The 19,439-nt window shown below is 43.0% G+C and overlaps 1 protein-coding gene across 1 annotated transcript; it reads right to left on the bottom strand.

Moving 5' to 3' along the window:
- Nucleotides 1-452: 452 nt before the first annotated feature.
- Nucleotides 453-19,284, bottom strand: LOC139452398 (UV-stimulated scaffold protein A-like). Its single transcript, XM_071233867.1, has 14 exons — nucleotides 18,889-19,284; nucleotides 17,652-17,827; nucleotides 14,512-14,666; nucleotides 12,253-12,373; nucleotides 11,498-12,021; nucleotides 10,587-10,734; nucleotides 8,451-8,531; nucleotides 7,579-7,780; nucleotides 5,623-5,796; nucleotides 4,046-4,106; nucleotides 3,298-3,420; nucleotides 2,969-3,071; nucleotides 1,697-1,901; nucleotides 453-1,043 (listed from the first exon to the last, which is right to left on the bottom strand). The coding sequence occupies exons 1-14, from the start codon at nucleotides 19,017-19,019 to the stop codon at nucleotides 947-949; spliced, it is 2,301 nt and encodes a 766-aa protein (XP_071089968.1). The 5' UTR covers nucleotides 19,020-19,284; the 3' UTR covers nucleotides 453-946.
- Between the last annotated feature and the right edge of the window lie 155 nt (nucleotides 19,285-19,439).

Consider the following 19,439-nt stretch of genomic DNA (forward strand, 5'->3'; position numbering starts at 1 on the left):
GCATCTATCCGTGCAATTAAGATTGATGACATGCATCAACCAAGTCAGCAAGTCTGACCACCCGATCCTGCTCGTTATCTCTTGCAACAAGCATAGTCGCCTTTTACGGCAAGCATGGGTTGCTGAGGATACACAAGTTGATGAAACGGGGATGCAAGGAGATAACAGCTGCTACGATAACAGATTAAGGCCACTTAAAGACATGTCTGTTATTAGCTACCTGTGGTATGCCCTACATTCTGATTACATCCGCTGGTCTTGTTTCTTTCTTATTTTAATGCCACTTTGAACTGACATGCAGTTATATCATGGCGTCTCCAAGTTCTTGTTCAACCTTGTGGGCTATGCTATGAACTCTGTGTGTAACTCAAAAGTCTATGGACATAGTGAGTGAATGCGTTGGGTTTCAAGCTGCTTTTAACATTATTCCAGTTATATCACGGTATGTCAGCTTAATATGGAAGGAAAGCCCGAAGTGATGCAGGCCTCAGACATTTACCACTTTGGTGAAACCCACGAGCATGAGTATGGTGCTGACAAACCTGGAAACATAATCGGGCGAACCCCGATTCGAACCCACAAACATAGGTTTCTGGCGTGCCCAAGGGACGCAACTCTGCACAGCGAATCGCGGCGCCTTAAACGACGGGTCCACCCATGTCACGAAAATTCCTGAATGTCTAAAATATACCCGAAATAGTATGGCAGTACTTCCCATGGGCTATTGAAAGTCTCTTCCATTTCAAATGTTTATCCCATTGAACATGTTGGAGCGAGACACAGATGATGGTTTTGTTCAGAATGGCCCCTGTTAACCTTTTGGAGGTCGTATGATCAGAAAACACATTGGAACTTTTACTTTCACAATCTTGTAAACTATGCTCTGACTGGACATAAGCTCTGAGTGTAAGTTATACTATACCATACTCGGTTAACTCTGTTAAATCTATGAGAGTGAATAATTGAATTGGTTTCCAAACTTGTCACGGACACGCCGGTAGTCTGCTGCATCCATCCGTGACGTCACACGCCTCACCGCCGACCTGAAACAACATCAGCAGTTCTACATCAACAACACGTTTTCAGACCATACTCCTTCATCTATCACGACATGGATGAGAATGACACACAATGGAAAAAGTCAGAATTGTAAAAACAAACTATGGTCAAATGTACCTAGTGTAATGTCCAACTCGTATTGAAGCGAGAAACCTTTTATGCCATATCATGACCACACATTGTCACCATGCAGGGAATCAAACCTGCTCTTCGGGAAGACAAGGAAACACATTAACCACTTGGCTACAAACCAGTGAAGATCCAGGATAGAATACATCTTCAGCAACCCAAGCTTGCCCTAAAATGCGACTATGCTTGTTGTAGGAGACGACTATCAGGATCGGGTGGTCAGGTTCGCTGACCTGCTTGATGTATGTCATCGTATCCCAATTGTGTGGATCGATGCTCATCATGTCAATCACTGGATTGTCTGGTCCAGATTTGATTATTTACAGACCGCCGTCATGTAGCTGGAATATTGCTGAGTGCGGAAATAGACAACAAACAAACAAACAAAACTTGGCTACCCACCGATAATATTCTACTTGACAGTGATGATCGTGTAGACAATGACAACATTTGTGATAGTTTAGCCAGTGCAGACAGTGATGATAGTGTAGACATAGTAGACACTCACGCATTGAAGACCTTCCTCTCCAGACGGGATCTGCTGGTATCCTTAATCTTGTCAATGTCTGTCAAGCTGCCATACTTTTTCTTCTTTCCTTTACCTTTGCCCTTGCCCTTGCCTTTGTCCTTATATTTTTTTAGCTGCAGGTCAAGGCCAGTGCTAGCCTCGATTTCTCGTAGCAGCTGTGGGTCCTGCCAATCAGGGACTTGCTCTAGGAACAGAGAGATGAGGTGAGGTGGAGTTTAACATCTCGTTAAAGATTGTTAAACTCATACACCGATGTGAATGCACCTGTGGTTGCTTGCCGAGCACCAGGCAAGGTAACAAAACGTACCATCTTTTAATGTCCTTTGGTATTACATGACCAGGGAATTGTACCACAAACCTTCCACTCTCAGGAAGAACAGAGCTTGGTAGTACCATGTGTCATACAAATTTAAATACTTTTTTAAAGGAATTACAAAACAACAGTAACTTTTTTTCAAGGCTAAAAGCAATAGTAATGCTATGTTCAGGCCCACCACAAAGCAGTGTTTCTAAGTTTTATATAGACATGGGGGGGCACGGGTGACCCAGTTGTCTAAGGCACCGCGATTCGCTGTGCAGAGTTGCGTCCCTTGGGCAAGCCAGAAACCTATGATTGTGGGTTCGAATCCCGCTTCGTCCCGATTATGTTTCTAGGTTTGTCAGCACCACACATTTGCTCGTGGGTTTCACCGAAAGGTAAATGTCTAAAACCTGCATCACTTCGGGCTTTCCTCCCACATTAAGCTGACACGCCATGATATAACTGGAATACTGTTAAAAGCAGCGTTAAACCCAACTCACTCACTCACTAATACAGATATGCAACACTAAAATTTTCAGGCCTTTCAACAGTCATTTTCAAAGTTATTAAGGTGAGTTATTAGCCATAGTTGTCAATATTTCTCTAAATCCAGCATACTATATAGTAGTAAAAAGACCATAAAAGAAGTGTGAACATCCCAAATGTTCCACCAAGATTGATTTTCACAACCAACAAATAAAATAAATTAAGTCTGTCATGAATTCTTCATGGCTTTTGGTGCACAAATCTATCGATGTGATGAATCATAATTAAAACTGTATTAAAAAGTACATGTATATGTCACATTGTACAAATTTGAGGCTTTTCAAACTATTTTGTTTATTTTCAAGGCTTTGGTCCAGACTTGATTATTTAAAGACTGGAATATTGTTGAGCGCAGCGTTACACAACATCAACCATAAACAAATCCACCACTGAATGTAACATACCCTCAGCATTCTTCTCTGCTTGCTTGGCAATCTCCAACGCATCATTGAGACGCGCCGGGCGCCCTTCTTCATCACGTGCAATTACCTTTCCATGGAACGGACACTGCAAGGAATCAAAACAGGACAGTGCAGGCAGTGTATCTACCCATATTTTCAGTTATATTCTGTCAGTTTGTGCTATTTTTCAGCAAACACTCACAATACAAGTTCATGGTATTCAAAAAGAATTATCCATATAGAGAAAAACTACACATTTACTCCTCATTCTCAGTTTAAAAAAAGCTTGCGATATGTGACCTTGACCTCGGTGTGATCTTGAACTTTCTCACCTTGACCCTGTCCATTCTCTCACAAAGTCCGCCAGTGGCCATGGGTGCTCTGCACTTCCACTTGACAGGTTCGAATGTTCCCGTGAAGTGAAACGTTCGGTTTTTCACTGCAGCAAGATCTAACTGAAATGTTCATGTACATTTATAGTTGATTAATTAGGATTTTAGGTTTAATTAGGTTGACTAGTGCGGTTTTTCACCACAGAAAGTTCAAACTGAAAAGCATGTACACTTATAGTTGACTAACAGGATCGGGTGGTTGATGCATGTCATCATATCCCAATTGTGTTGATCGATGCTCATGATGTCAATCACTGGATTGTCTGGTCCAGACCATTATTTACAGACCACCGTCATATAGATGGAATATTGTTGAGTGCAGCGCTAAATAACAAACAAACAAACTTAATGTTGAGAGAAACAATACCATATTATGGTCATTGTAGCACGGTTAGATAATCCCTCAATCTATTCACATAACTGCATTAAAATTAACCTTGATAGCATATTTTTAAGGCATCTTAATATGGTGAGAATGACACACATACTGTGTCACAGCGAGTTACCTCCCTTTGACTGCAAGTAACGGTGCAATATTCCATGATTTCACATCCTGTCATCTGAACCATGTACTGATCATCTTGATCATGGTGATAAATGTACTCTCAACCTGATTTCTGACCGCTTCAGACTTGGGGTAAGTATAGAAAGTTGGGGTTTATGACAAAAATGTCAAATGAGGACTCACAGCATTAGGCTTCTCAGTTTCAGACTCTGGCGGCACCCAGAACCGATGGAGAGAGTCGTACCTGCAACATCATAGGGGCATCTTACATCCATTGTTAAACAACAAACAAGCAAAGTTCCAGCGTTAAAAATTGGCACTAGTCCTATATTTCTTACCAAACTGCCCAATTGTAAAGGTATACTAAGGACTAATAGAAATTGGCCCATTTTAAGGGTTTTGCTATATGTTAACATTATAAGGACTAGTGGGAAAAAACTGTTAGTTTCTAACCCTGCAAACCTGTGATTGTGAAATACTGATGATGTCTTACACCATGAATACATACTTCCAACTCATTATGAATTCAGCCTAAACATGCTAAATGGAAAGCAAGAGTTTTTTTCCACTAAAAGTCAATCTCATTAAAATCAGATCTTAGTTTTCACTACCACTAATAAAAAAATCTGAGGACATCCCATTTCGGGTCACGTCAGAACAACCTTTCACGAATTTTGACCGACCAATGAAATGACTAACAAGAAATCGACATTAGCCATTCAGAGGGCAGCTTTCTCGAGCTTTACGACACTAGTTTCAAACTGGCGACTACGTTTCGAAACATATTTTGACGTATTTTGATTAAAAAAAATAAAACTGATAAGAAGAACATTCTGGAATGGCTTATAGATGGCCTAGATTGTATGGATATAATCATAAAACCCGTAACTGTCATTCGGAATACTCCCATGTTAAATATTTCGTGGTTGCATGATTAGAAAACACATTCCGACTATCACTTTCATGATCTGGTAAGCGACGCTCTGATTGGTTGGATGAAAGGTCGTTCTGACATGACCCGTAATGGGATGTCCTCAGATTTTTGTTTAGCGATAGCGAGAACTAAGATCTGATTTTAATGAGACTGACCAAAAGTCTTCTTTCCTCATCACTTCTAGTTTACTAGATTTTAACTAAATTAATCAACTTCAGCTACAGTTACTGTACCGCACAACAAAGTTAAGCATTGAACACAAGTAAGGCTAATAAAATACTAATCTTGGTTCTCAGGCACCGCCCGCATCATCATAAAGTCTGTCGCACGTTTTGTTTTTATTTCAATTTTAAAAAAACATTAAAAAATCCTGCTAATTTACAAAATCAATGTGATGTTTATGTAGGGAGGCACTTTACTAGGTTGATGGTACACAAATGTTTATTTGGTTACATACTAGTTTGGAACGATCCGGGGTGGAATAGGTCTTCAGCAACCCATGCTTGCCTTAAAAGGTGACTATGCTTGTTGTAAGAGGCAACTAAGGGTGTCGGGGGGTCAGGCCTAGTGACTTGGTTGATGTATGTCATAGTATCCCAATAGTGTGGATTGATGCACATGATGTAAAACACTGGATTGTCTGGTCCAGACTTGATTATTTACCGCTGCCATATAGCTGGAATATTGCTGAGTGCGGCATTAAACAACAAACAAAACTTACTAGTTTGGACAAGCAAAAAAAAACGCCTGCCCAAACAATATTTTCAAAAGTCATTGCCTGAGAACCAATTTTGTAAGCCTGAGGAGGACAGCATGAGACTCCTACTTGATCACGAGAGGAGCTTCTATCGCGTCGGGGTTATCCCAGCAAGCAAGGTCGGCGCCAAACGGCACAACCGGAACATCAGCTCGAGCCTTCTTAGCTGGAGTTGTCTTCCCTGATGTGCTGGGGCCTGACTCGCTTGTCTCCCTTGATATGCCAGCCAGAGGATGCTTCGACCTGAATTTAAATTGATCCGTCTCAAATAAAATCTTTATAATACCTCTCTGCATGAAGATCTAAAGACAGCTCTAAGGCAGTCGTGTCCGGTGGGCAACTAATCAGCCAATCAGGGTCAATGCTTCTAAATTCCTGTAACCATGGTAACAAGTGAGCAAAGTATTCAGATCAACAACTGATTTCTATGTCTCAAAAAGAATATTATCAAGGAAATTTGAATGCGAAAATATAATGCTGCGCTAAAATATTGCTGTGCATACTTTTTGCATCCCTTCACTTGGGAGCCATTGGCATCACATCCAAAACAGTTTCGATGGAGAGTACATGTATGATAAGTGTTCTCAAGCAGTTCTGTGACTGAGATAGAACTCAAAATAATTTAATTCCCTAATTTAGGCTGTAAAGATGACTCTCTTTAGAAAGCTTACATCTGATTGGCTACAAAACCCTTTATTTTGATGGGGGTGGGGGGTTGCTCTGGGTTCACCTGAAGTGGCTAGCTGTGGAGATGCTGTCAGATCTTTATGAAGAGAGATATGGTATTGAGGTAAAAGATCTGACTGAATAAGATAATTGATGAAACATTAGTCAGAAGTGTGATACCAGTTGGAGAGGTGTGTGAGACCATCTTCCATCACTGTATTTAAAGTTACTACTCAATACTCTAATGATGAATCTGTGAACGTCATGCAAGACTCAAAATATCAGGTTATTAAACATAGACAGGCAAAGTGGCAGCCCACGCAATATCAAGTTGTTCAAACACCAATTTGTATTTAATAAATTTGATGATGTTTATCAAGCGAACCATTACTAAAAGTTAAGTGTTACCGTAAGTACACAGAAATACAGACAATATATCAGATACACAACATTACAGTATCTAGACCTGGGCTGAAAATTGACAACAGAGTGAGTGAGTGAGTGAGTGAGTGAGCTTTTAACAGTATTCCAGTTATATCACGGCGTGTCAGCTTAATGTGGGAGGAAAGCCCGAAGTGATGCTGGTCTCAGACATGTACCACTTCGGTGAAGCCACGAGCACGGGTACGGTGCTGACAAACCTAGAAACATAATCGGGGTGAACCAGGATTCGAACCCATAACCATAGGTTTCTGGTGTGCCCAAGGTACGCAACTCTGCACAGCCGATCGCGGCGCCTTAGATGACTGGGCCACCCGTGCCCCCAATTGACAACAGATGAAGTAGCCAAACGTCTCTTCACAGGTTACAAATGCAAATTTTACATTGCGACTGTATAAAATCTGACGTGGGAAACATAAAACCCCACATACCCCTCGTGATCCTGCTACAACTTATAGGTGAGTTGAAATGGGGTTTAACGTCGCGTCCAAGATTATTGCACTTATATAGCGACGTGAATGTACGTGTGTGTGTGTGTTTGTGTGGCTGCTTGTACTAGTCCGGACTGATGCTGATTTATAGTGCTAGCTCACTGAGAAACCATGCCGCAGTTCAACATGAATACCCCACTCAGACACAGTATACTGACTCCGAGCCGACCAGTCCTTGTTTTAGCCCTTAATGCCGAGCGCCAGATAGGATAACAACAAGTACCATCTTTTAATGTCTTTTGGTATGACGTGGTCGGGGATCAAACCCCGGAACTTCCGCTCTCCGGGCAGACGCTCTACCACTAGACCACAGAGGCGGTCGCTACAACTTATAATGTTCATAGGTACAAATTATCACCAAGAGCAGCCACCATGAGAATCACTGGGCTGAGTGATTGTATCCCATCCAGTAGAGTGTGTACCTCACCTTCCTGGACTGTACCCCACGGTTGAGTCACTCTGCTGGTGACCCTTGAGGCGCGAGATGTTGGCCTCCCTGGATGTTGGGTCTGCGTAGCTGGTCATAGATTTGATGGTGGACATGCTCCAGAACTGAGGAGTCATCTGTGCCATGAACTTCTCGGGAGCTTTCTTCTTCTCCTCGAGCGACTCTGGCTGGGGCTCCAGGCCTGTAATAATAATGTGTACATATATCTTATAATGCACCAAAGCCACACCCTAAGCATGATCAAAAGCTCAACATTATCACCCTGATCAATGGTTGGTTGGTTTGTTGTTTAACGCTCCACTCAGCAATATTCCAGCTATATGATGGCGGTCTGTAAATAATCGAGTCATGACCAAATAATCCAGTGATTAATATCATGAGCATCGATCCATGCAATTGGGATTCGATGACATGCATCAACCAAGTCAGCAAGCCTTACCACCTGATCCCATTCGTCGCCTCTTACGACAAGCATAGTCACCTTTTATGTCAAGTCTGGGTTGCTGAAGACCTATTCTACCCCGGAATCTTCACGGGTCCCTGATCAATGGATTATGTGCACTCAATTTTAATTTCAGCTTGGTGGGGAATATACAACCCAAGCTGTCTTATGAAGTGTTAGAACATAAACAATCACACCGTCTCAACCTACAAGGTACCCATTTACTGGCTGAACAAATGCATATTTCAAATGAAGTCACTTTTGGCTGGTAGACTTGAGATGATTTTGGCCCACTCAGCTTACGTTTGTGTGAGTGAGCAATGTTGAGGCTATTTGTGGTCATGTATGGTTTAAAGATCTGGATACAGTCTATTACTGGCCCAAAGTTGAAAAGAATTGACACACTTACCATACTCAGCTCGCAGATGCTGTGGGATGTTGGGCTCATAGCCTTCCTTCTCAGGCACCTCCTCGAAGTCATCGTCATCATCTACAAGAGAATCAAAAGATGGTACTCCTGGCAGCGTGATGCTCAGTGTAGGTGCTACCAGTGTTGAAATAATTCTGAAAGCCAACAAGACAGTTGGGCAGGTGACCCATTAATGTTACCTGCCCATCTTCAAAGTTACCTGCCGCATCTCAGACATTCTAAATATTGAAAAATCATGAAATGTAAGAGACAACTCAAGTCTTGGTTCAGTTGCAAACAATTACTTGAACATTTACGAGCAGTTATAATAAAACTGAATACGTAAGTAGTCATAAAAATATCTGCAAGACAGGTGGGCAGGTGGACGAAATTTCAGATAGCCTTACAGAAAAGTTACCAGCCACAGGCAGGCGGACAGGCAGTTATTTCAGACACTGGGTGCTACTTATTCATCATCAAGCTGTTGCTATGGACACAGGCAACACAACATCAGTGTTGGTGACCTACTAGAGCTGTAATTACTGACACAGACAACACAACATCAGCGTTGGTGACCTACTAGAGCTGTAACTACTGACACAGATGACCTACTAGAGCTGTAACTACTGACACGGATGACCTACTAGAGCTGTAATTACTGACACAGACAACACAACATCAGTGTTGGTGACCTACTAGAGCTGTAACTACTGACACAGACAACACAACATTAGCGTTGGTGACCTACTAGAGCTGTAACTACTGACACAGATGACCTACTAGAGCTGTAACTACTGACACAGGCAACACAACATCAGCGTTGGTGACCTACTAGAGCTGTAATTACTGACACAGAGGAGCTACTAGAGCTGTAACTACTGACACAGGCAACACAACATTAGCGTTGGTGACCTACTAGAGCTGTAACTACTGACACAGACAACACAACATTAGCGTTGGTGACCTACTAGAGCTGTAATTACTGACACAGACAACACAACATCAGCGTTGGTGACCTACTAGAGCTGTAACTACTGACACAGGCAACACAACATCAGCGTTGGTGACCTACTAGAGCTGTAACTACTGACACAGATGACCTACTAGAGCTGTAACTTCTGACACAGGCAACACAGCATCAGTGTTGGTGACCTACTAGAGCTGTAACTACTGACACATACAACACAACATTAGCGTTGGTGACCTACTAGAGCTGTAACTACTGACACAGATGACCTACTAGAGCTGTAACTACTGACACAGGCAACACATCAGCATTGGTGACCTACTAGAGCTGTAACTACTGACACAGTCAACACAACAACAGCGTTGGTGACCTACTAGAGCTGTAACTTCTGACACAGGCAACACAACATCAGCGTTGGTGACCTACTAGAGCTGTAACTACTAACACAGGCAATACAACATCAGCGTTGGTGACCTACTAGAGCTGTAACTATTGAAACAGATGACCTACTAGAGCTGTAACTACTGACACAGTCAACACAACATCAACAGTGGTGACCTACTAGAGCTGTAACTACTGACACAGACAATACAACATCAACATTGGTGACCTACTAGAGCTGTAACTACTGACACAGTCAACACAACATCAACAGTGGTGACCTACTAGAGCTGTAACTGCTGACACAGGCAATACAACATCAGCGTTGGTGACCTACTAGAGCTGTAACTATTGAAACAGATGACCTACTAGAGCTGTAACTACTGACACATACAACACAACATTAGCGTTGGTGACCTACTAGAGCTGTAACTACTGACACAGATGACCTACTAGAGCTGTAACTACTGACACAGGCAATACAACATCAGCGTTGGTGACCTACTAGAGCTGTAACTATTGAAACAGATGACCTACTAGAGCTGTAACTACTGACACAGTCAACACAACATCAACAGTGGTGACCTACTAGAGCTGTAACTACTGACACAGTCAATACAACATCAACATTGGTGACCTACTAGAGCTGTAACTACTGACACAGTCAACACAACATCAACAGTGGTGACCTACTAGAGCTGTAACTGCTGACACAGGCAACACAACATCAACAGTTGTGACCTACTAGAACTGTAACTACTGACACAACATCAGCGTTGGTGACCTACCAGAGTCGTTACTTCTCTTCTTCTTGCCAACTTGAACAGCTGGGAGGACCTGGAGCTCATCACACTTGGTCTTGGAGGACAACAATTTGTTCTTCAGGTCTATCATCCTCTTGATGTCAGCTTCAGAGGCTCCATTCTTGGACAAAATCTGAAACCAATTCCTCTGATAAATCATGCATGTTATTTAGGAAGTGACTTCCACTTTGAGTGAGTTCATTGAGAATGAACCTTCATAGAGCGAGTGCCAAGCTGTATGAACATGGTGAAATCTTCATGAAAACAACAACTGTCCAATTGTCATTTTATGGGGCAATTGTTTGGCTGCCTAAAACCCATGTCATTGTATGGGGCAAATGTTTGATCGCCTAAAACCCCATGTCATTGTATGGGACAAATGTTTGGCCGCTTGAAACCCCACGTCACTGTATAGGACAAATGATTGGCCGCCTAAAATCCAATGTCATTGTATGGGTCAAATGTTTGGCCGCCTAAAATCCAATGTCATTGTATAGGGCAAATGATTGGCAGCTTGAAATTCCAAGTCATTTTATGAGACAAATGTTTGGCCACTTGAAAACCCACGTCATTTTATGAGACAAATGTTTGGCCACATGAAACCCCACACCATTGTATGGGGCAAATGTTTGGCAGCTTGAAATTCCACGTCATTTTATGAGAACAAATGTTTTGCCACTTGAAACCCCACGTCATTTTTTGAGACAAATGTTTTGCCACTTGAAACCCCACACCATTGTATGGGGCAAATGTTTGGCCCCTTTAAACCCACATATGTCACTTTATGGGACAAACGTTTGGGTGCCGGAAACCCCACATGTCATGTGATGGAATAAATGTTTGGGCGCTGGAAACCCACACGTCATTTTATGGGACAAAAGCCCTCAGCATCCTACCTCGAGCCACCGCCCCACCAGGGGGATGTACTTGATGGCTATCAGACAGATGGCGTCCTTCAGGGTATTGAAGATGTCCTTGTTGTCGTCCGTCTCCTGCACAAATGCCTCCACGGCCTGCATATCAATGGAGATGTTGTACTGGCGGGACCCAAGGCCATGAGCTTGTACAAACCCTTCAGCATCTGGGACGTCCTCAAAGTCATCCTCGTCATCCTCCTCCTCCTCATCTGTTGCCGTCCCTGCTGGCTCGCTGGTGTTGGAGGCAGATGGATTTGTTGAGCCTGATGCGCCAACACTGACTTCATGTTTTAATGTACTTTCAGACAGTTTTGGCCCCTTATCACCATCCTGCTCCTCATTTGGCTTGATCCGATCACTGGCTGCAACTGCCTCCCGCGATTTATCGGGCGTGTCGTCATCATCGTCATCATCACAGATGAAGAAGTTGTCTGGAGCCGGCAGCAGTAACTGCAGACAGTTCTCCACCTCCGTTGAAGCATTCTCCATGTCCGGGGCGCCCTCTTCAAGGGAAAATAGAGTCAATGGTTACTTTCAACATGAACATTTCACAATATCAAATAGTTTTACTTCTAGAGCATTCATGGAACACTCCCTTTGAGGGACTTACACATTTTACTCATTTGGGGAATCAAACCTGGGTCTTTGGCATGTTTATGTTTCAATCATGTTTCTTTCAAACCATTATGACCTATTCAGACAAATATGCATTATAACAATGCATGCAGCTTCACCTTCAATATCTTGCAGCACTCGCTCCAGGCGAACTCGCATTATGTTCTGTTTTCGTCTCTCTTTTTCCTCGGAACGCCGTCTCTCTGCTATTGTCCTCGACCGGATGTCATTGAAATCCACCTGGCAGAAGTACATTGGAAGTGTTGTGAGTTGTTTAATGCAGCTATGGACAGTATTTCATCATGTGCCTGCATCATCTGTTGACTTTCTTGCATTACGTGCCATGACAACAAAGCCTAACGTGTCAATGAAGTTCCAGATTCATCATATTGCTTCAGAAGAGGAAGTATCCTCTGTTGTCTGATATACAGCTCAATGTTTCCTCAATGGATACCTATGTACCTCTATAGTGAGTGAGTGAGTTGGGTTTAACGCCGCTTTTAACAGTATACCAGTTATATCACGGCGTGTCAGCTTTAAGTAGGAGGAAAGCCCTAAGTGATGCAGGTCTTAGACGTGTACCACTTCGGTGAAACCCACGAGCACGGGTATGGTGCTGACAAACCTAGAAACAAAATCGGGTCGAATCGGGATTCGAACCCACAATCATAGATTTCTGGCGTGCCCAAGGGATGCAACTCTGCACAGCGAATCGTGGCGCCTTAGACGACTGGGCCACCCGTGCCCCCATGTACCTCTATAAGCAAGATGTATGTTGTAGCATGTTGTGTCGTAACGTATGAAGAATGCTTTACACTATTTTCTTAATTTTCAGGCTTATGCAAAGAAAATTACAAACTTGTGTTTAAAAACATAGATATGTTTGTCCTATTTGTCTATTTTTCACACTTACATATCGACTAGCAGAAATATGAGTAGATTCTGCAGACTAAAACTATTCCCTGGGTTCAGTACAAGTCGACAATTTCTTCAGAAAACGCCAATTCAGCTGCTGCTTACTCCTAATTTTGTCACATGTTACTTTCGATAGTGAGTGAGTTGGGCTTAATGCCACTTTTAACAGTATTCCAGTTATATCGCGGAGTGTCAGCTTAATGTGGGGGGAAGAGCCCGAAATGAAGCAGGTCTACCCGTGGCCCCCTTTCGATAATTTCATGGGGCAAAGTTGACTCTTGTTGTTTTACTCGTCAATGTCATCCATATATTATCTTTGAACAATGAACAATTAGGTGCCTCAATCCATCATTATCATGGATTGTCATTTTGTTTTTGTTTGTTTGTTTATTGTTTAATGCAGCACTCAGCAATATTCAAGCCATATGATGGCGGTCTGTAAATAATCGAGTCTGGACCAGACAATCCAGTGACTGATATGATGAGCATCGATCCACGCAAGTGGGACACGATGACATACATCAACCAAGTCAGCTATCCCGCTAGTTGCCTCTTATGCCAAGCATTGTCGCCTTTTACCTATTCTAACCCGGATCTTCACGGATCCATGGTCTGTCAACTTCATGAGAAGTGTTGTTGTTTGTTCAGCAATATGTCAGCCATAACAACTGTCTGTAAACAATCAAGTCTGGACCAGACAATCCAGTAATCGACATCATGAGCATGTGATACACTGACATGTAGTCCATGGTTTAATTTCTCAAACACAAAACATTAGTAGAACTGTCAAGCCACCAGCTTGACAATGAAGCCAATTCCTTTTAGAAAGTTGATACAATTACATGAAGAACCCCCACTTGATTCACTGTCATTGGGTGGTCAAAAGGAGAGGAGAATCTGAACCATTTTTTTCACACACAATACAATTACTCAAGGACTGATCTTCTTTTGTAAATAGTGGTAAAATTGAGGCAAAAATATTTTTCAGGTCAGCACTTTTAAAAATTCTCCAAAACATTAATTGGTCAGACCCTAACCCACTTGTCTTACCATAGGGGCTGGGAAGGGTAACTCGGGTCGGGTGGGTACTGAGTAGGAGCAGTGTACCCACAGGACTACCCGGACCCGTGGTTAGTCATGTGATATATTGTTTCATGACAAAAATCTAGAACTCCATGGTTACACAACAAGTCACGTTTGCATTTCTTTCTGACTATGCACAGATTCCTTCTGACTTTCATATTCTGAAGAAGGATAAAGCTTCAGGCAACTTCAGTATACGCATGACCAGGTTGTTTCATATATGTATTTAAATACTTTTTGCCAGGGCTCCAGTCTAACAATTCCCAATCATGCATTTTGTACCCAACTCTTGAGACCTACAGCGGGTACCCGGGTAGGATCAGGTAATAGGGGGTTGGGTTCCCGGGCAGTAGATTTAGACTCGTCCCTGCCCTACTTACCATCTTGCAGCTGCGAAGGTAGTGATACCCTAAAGTCAGTTTCTTGTAGGCATCACCATACTTCTCCTGCCACTGTTGGATGGCCTTCAACGTCTCCCTCTTCAGTGTCTGGGCAATTGGCTTTGGAGGAGGAAGAGGCATCTCTGGATTGGTATCTATAATCAGGAGTAAATAGTGAGTGAGTGAGCTGGGTCTAACGCCACTTTTAACAGTTTTCTAGTAATGTCGCGACGTGTCAGCTTAATGTGGGAGGAAAGCCCGAAGTGATGCAGGTCTCAGACGTTTACCACTTCGTTGAAACCCATGAGCACAGGTATGGTGCTCACAAACCTAGAAACATAATCCGGGCGAACCGGGATTCGAAACCACAATCATAGGTTTCTGGCGCGCCCAAGGGACGCAACTCTGCAGTGCAAATCTATGCGCCTTCGACGACTGGGCCATCCGTGCCCCCCAGGAGTAAATAAATCTATTGTAAAGATAAATTGTAAGATACTAAGAATGCAGCTCAAAATGCTTGGTACTAACTGTGGCAATCATAATTATGTTTGATATATCTACATGATGTGTGAATAGTTTTATCACTACCAACTGAAGGTCTTCCAATTTTTTATTCAATATATAAGTATTTTTTTTAATTTTGCAATCATGCTGAGTTTAAAACAAATGTAGAACTATTTGTGAGGCATTAATCATGTAAATATCATAAGATAACCATGGTAACACCTTCTGCGATGTCTGCCTTTGAATATCGCCTCTATCACCTGCAGCTTCTCATCACTAATCTACGAAAAGTGATAGTCTTTGTCTGATAAAGGAGAGCGTCTGACCGACTGAGATTAATGTCTGAGTGTCTTACCGGCTGTCAGCACAGTGAGTAATGTCTTAAAGTCTGACTGACAGAGATTAATGTCTGAGTGTCTTACCGGCTGTCAGCACAGGGAGTAATGTCTGAGAGTCTGACTGACTGAGATTTATGTCTGAGTGTCTTACCCGCTGTCAGCACAGGGAGTAATGTCTTAAAGTCTGACTGACAGAGATTAATGTCTGAGTGTCTTACCGGCTGTCAGCACAGGGAGTAATGTCTGAGAGTCTGACTGACTGAGATTTATGTCTGAGTGTCTTACCAGCTGTCAGCACAGTGAGTAATATCTGAGAGTCTGACTGACTGAGATGAATGTCTGAGTGTCTTACCGGCTGTCAGCACAGTGAGTAATATCTGAGAGTCTGACTGACTGAGATGAATGTCTGAGTGTCTTACCGGCTCACAGCACAGTGAGTAATATCTGAGAGTCTGACTGACTGAGATGAATGTCTGAGTGTCTTACCGGCTCACAGCACAGAGAGTAATGTCTGCGAGTCTGACTGACTGAGATGAATGTCTGAGTGTCTTACCGGCTGTCAGCACAGTGAGTAATATCTGAAAGTCTGACTGACTGAGATTTATGTCTGAGTGTCTTACCGGCTGTCAGCACAGTGAGTAATATCTGAAAGTCTGACTGACTGAGATGAATGTCTGAGTGTCTTACCCGCTGTCAGCACAGGGAGTAATGTCTGCGAGTCTGACTGACTGAGATGAATGTCTGAGTGTCTTACCGGCTGTCAGCACAGGGAGTAATGTCTGCGAGTCTGACTGACTGAGATTTATGTCTGAGTGTCTTACCAGCTGTCAGCACAGTGAGTAATATCTGAGAGTCTGACTGACTGAGATGAATGTCTGAGTGTCTTACCGGCTGTCAGCACAGTGAGTAATATCTGAGAGTCTGACTGACTGAGATGAATGTCTGAGTGTCTTACCGGCTCACAGCACAGTGAGTAATATCTGAGAGTCTGACTGACTGAGATGAATGTCTGAGTGTCTTACCGGCTCACAGCACAGAGAGTAATGTCTGCGAGTCTGACTGACTGAGATGAATGTCTGAGTGTCTTACCGGCTGTCAGCACAGTGAGTAATATCTGAAAGTCTGACTGACTGAGATTTATGTCTGAGTGTCTTACCGGCTGTCAGCACAGTGAGTAATATCTGAAAGTCTGACTGACTGAGATGAATGTCTGAGTGTCTTACCCGCTGTCAGCACAGAGAGTAATGTCTGAGAGTCTGATACCAGAGATAGTCTGACTGACTGTGATTAATGTCTGAGTGCCTTACCGGCTGTCAGCACAGTGGGTAATATCTGAGAGTCTGACTGACTGAGATGAATATCTGAGTGTCTTACCGCCTGTCAGCACAGTGAGTAATGTCTGAGAGTCTGACTGACTGAGATGAATGTCTGAGTGTCTTACCGGCTGTCAGCACAGTGAGTAATATCTGAGAGTCTGACTGACTGAGATGAATGTCTGAGTGTCTTACCGGCTGTCAGCACAGTGAGTAATATCTGAGAGTCTGACTGACTGAGATGAATGTCTGAGTGTCTTACCGGCTGTCAGCACAGTGAGTAATGTCTGAGAGTCTGACTGACTGAGATTAATGTCTGTGTGTCTTGCCGACTGTCAGCACAGTGAGTAATATCTGAAAGTCTGACTGACTGAGATTTATGTCTGAGTGTCTTACCGGCTGTCAGCACAGTGAGTAATATCTGAAAGTCTGACTGACTGAGATGAATGTCTGAGTGTCTTACCCGCTGTCAGCACAGAGAGTAATGTCTGAGAGTCTGATACCAGAGATAGTCTGACTGACTGTGATTAATGTCTGAGTGCCTTACCGGCTGTCAGCACAGTGGGTAATATCTGAGAGTCTGACTGACTGAGATGAATATCTGAGTGTCTTACCGCCTGTCAGCACAGTGAGTAATGTCTGAGAGTCTGACTGACTGAGATGAATGTCTGAGTGTCTTACCGGCTGTCAGCACAGTGAGTAATATCTGAGAGTCTGACTGACTGAGATGAATGTCTGAGTGTCTTACCGGCTGTCAGCACAGTGAGTAATATCTGAGAGTCTGACTGACTGAGATGAATGTCTGAGTGTCTTACCGGCTGTCAGCACAGTGAGTAATGTCTGAGAGTCTGACTGACTGAGATTAATGTCTGTGTGTCTTGCCGACTGTCAGCACAGTGAGTATTGTCTGAGAGTCTGACTGACTGAGATGAATGTCTGAGTGTCTTACCAGCTGTCAGCACAGTGAGTAATATCTGGTTCTTACCGACTGTGAGTTCCATGAAGACCTGGAGGTTGGAGATGAGTAGTTCACGGAACTCATGAGATCGGTTGAAGAGTTCATCGATGATCTGGAAGGTGGAAAGTCTGACCTCAGCATGGTTCTTCTCAAGCTCAATCATCAGGATGTGGTAGGCATGCTTCACATAGGTGTTGGACTTTCTGAAAAAAAGAGAACACAAACAAAAGATGACAAAACTGTTCAGGAAAGGAAGAGTATAACCATGGTAACATGTCAACTAACCAGGCTAACTAGCATACATGGAAGGCACGGTAGGGAGTAAGGGACGGTGTGGTTGTCATGGTTGTCCAAGAATGACATTTTCTATGTACAATAGGTGAGGTGAGATGGGGTTTAACATCGCAACGTACATATGCACTCGTGTGTGTGTGTGGCTGCTTGAATTAACCCATCTTCCCAAGGCAAAGGAGTTAACCGACTATAAAAGTCCAGTTTCCACCCTTGACGAACTAGGCTGGGATTATGGAGTTACATTTTGGCTGGACTAACGAGTCTATGTATAGTCCAATCAAAATCATGCATCGAAATCAAAATCCGGTTCGTAAACTGTAAACTGATTTTGATCGACTGCAGTATTTGCAAAGCATGTGCACCGCCAACTCGTTGTCAACAGATATTATTCCAAATCTTTTCATGTTTTTAATCAAGGTGCTCACACATGATTTGATGCATTTCACAATGTAAGACCCGTTTTATCATGTGTTTATTACAATATAGATCTTGATTATCGATCAAATCGTCCTGACTCGGCGCCACCATTTTGTGTGAAGCAAATGCAAGTGACACAAGAGGTGGAATCTGATTTGTCCATAGGAGAGGCTTAGAAGGCGCTACGATCGAGCCCAGTTAATCCAGCCTAGTTCGGCAAGGGTGGAAACTGGACTTTTAAAGTCAGTTAACTCTCTTGCCTCGGGAAGATGAAATTAACCTAGACTAATGCCTATTTTATAGTACTAGCCCACTGAGATACCATGCTGCAGTTAAACATGAATACCCCTACGTTTACCACTTCTGTGAAACCCACGAGCACGGGTATGGTGCTCACAAACCTAGAAACATAATTGGGGCGAACCGGGATTCGAACCCACAATCATAGGTTTCTGGCGTGCCCAAGGGATGCAACACTGCACAGCGAATCGCGGCGCCTTTGACGACTGGGCCACCCATGCCCCCAATACAACCATGAACATGCTGAACTTACTTGCATATTTTCTTGAACTGTTTCATGACATCAGTGTCAAGCTTTGGTTTGCCTGACATGGTGAGTTTCTGCACACATTTCTCCATCTCCACACGGAGGGAATCATCCAGGCACTCCTCCATGCCCTCCATTGTTGTAAACTAACAAATACCCAAACTTACACAGGAAAGTGTCCTACTACTTTCCATGTCAGTCTACATGCCAGAAGACACAATCTGCTACTGTTGAAGGTTTGCCAAAATAATAGGCCTCGTTACATATCAACCTATTACTAAAATTTCGAAAAAGGTCAATCAATAATTGACAGTGTTCCGGTTTCACACAACGAGACCTAGGTTGAGAATGGAGACTTAGGTTGAGAATGGATACACCGAAGAGCAGTGGTCCTTAGTCCTTGCCAACATATCTCTTTTCACTGTCGCATCAACAATATCGTTTGTTTACATCCATTTACCACGTTTACCCTGTAAAATCCCAATAAAAATTGCGCGTAGGTTCACATACTGGTCTCGAAAATCAGGCTAACTAAGTGAGAAGTTTGTGAAGGACAT

This window comes from Haliotis cracherodii, unplaced genomic scaffold (assembly GCF_022045235.1).
Source record: "Haliotis cracherodii isolate W230 unplaced genomic scaffold, xgHalCrac1.p SCAF_9, whole genome shotgun sequence".
NCBI lineage: Eukaryota > Metazoa > Mollusca > Gastropoda > Lepetellida > Haliotidae > Haliotis > Haliotis cracherodii.

Excerpts from the sequence above, each read along its gene's own strand:
- LOC139452398 (XM_071233867.1), bottom strand. The coding sequence starts at position 19,019 with ATGGAGGGCATGGAGGAGTGCCTGGATGATTCCCTCCGTGTGGAGATG. Across the intron at positions 12,374-14,511 it reads ACCTTCGCAGCTGCAAGATG|GTGGATTTCAATGACATCCG; the intron begins GTAAGTAGGGCA and ends TACTTCTGCCAG. Across the intron at positions 4,107-5,622 it reads GAAGCTCCTCTCGTGATCAA|GTACGACTCTCTCCATCGGT; the intron begins GTAGGAGTCTCA and ends ATGATGTTGCAG.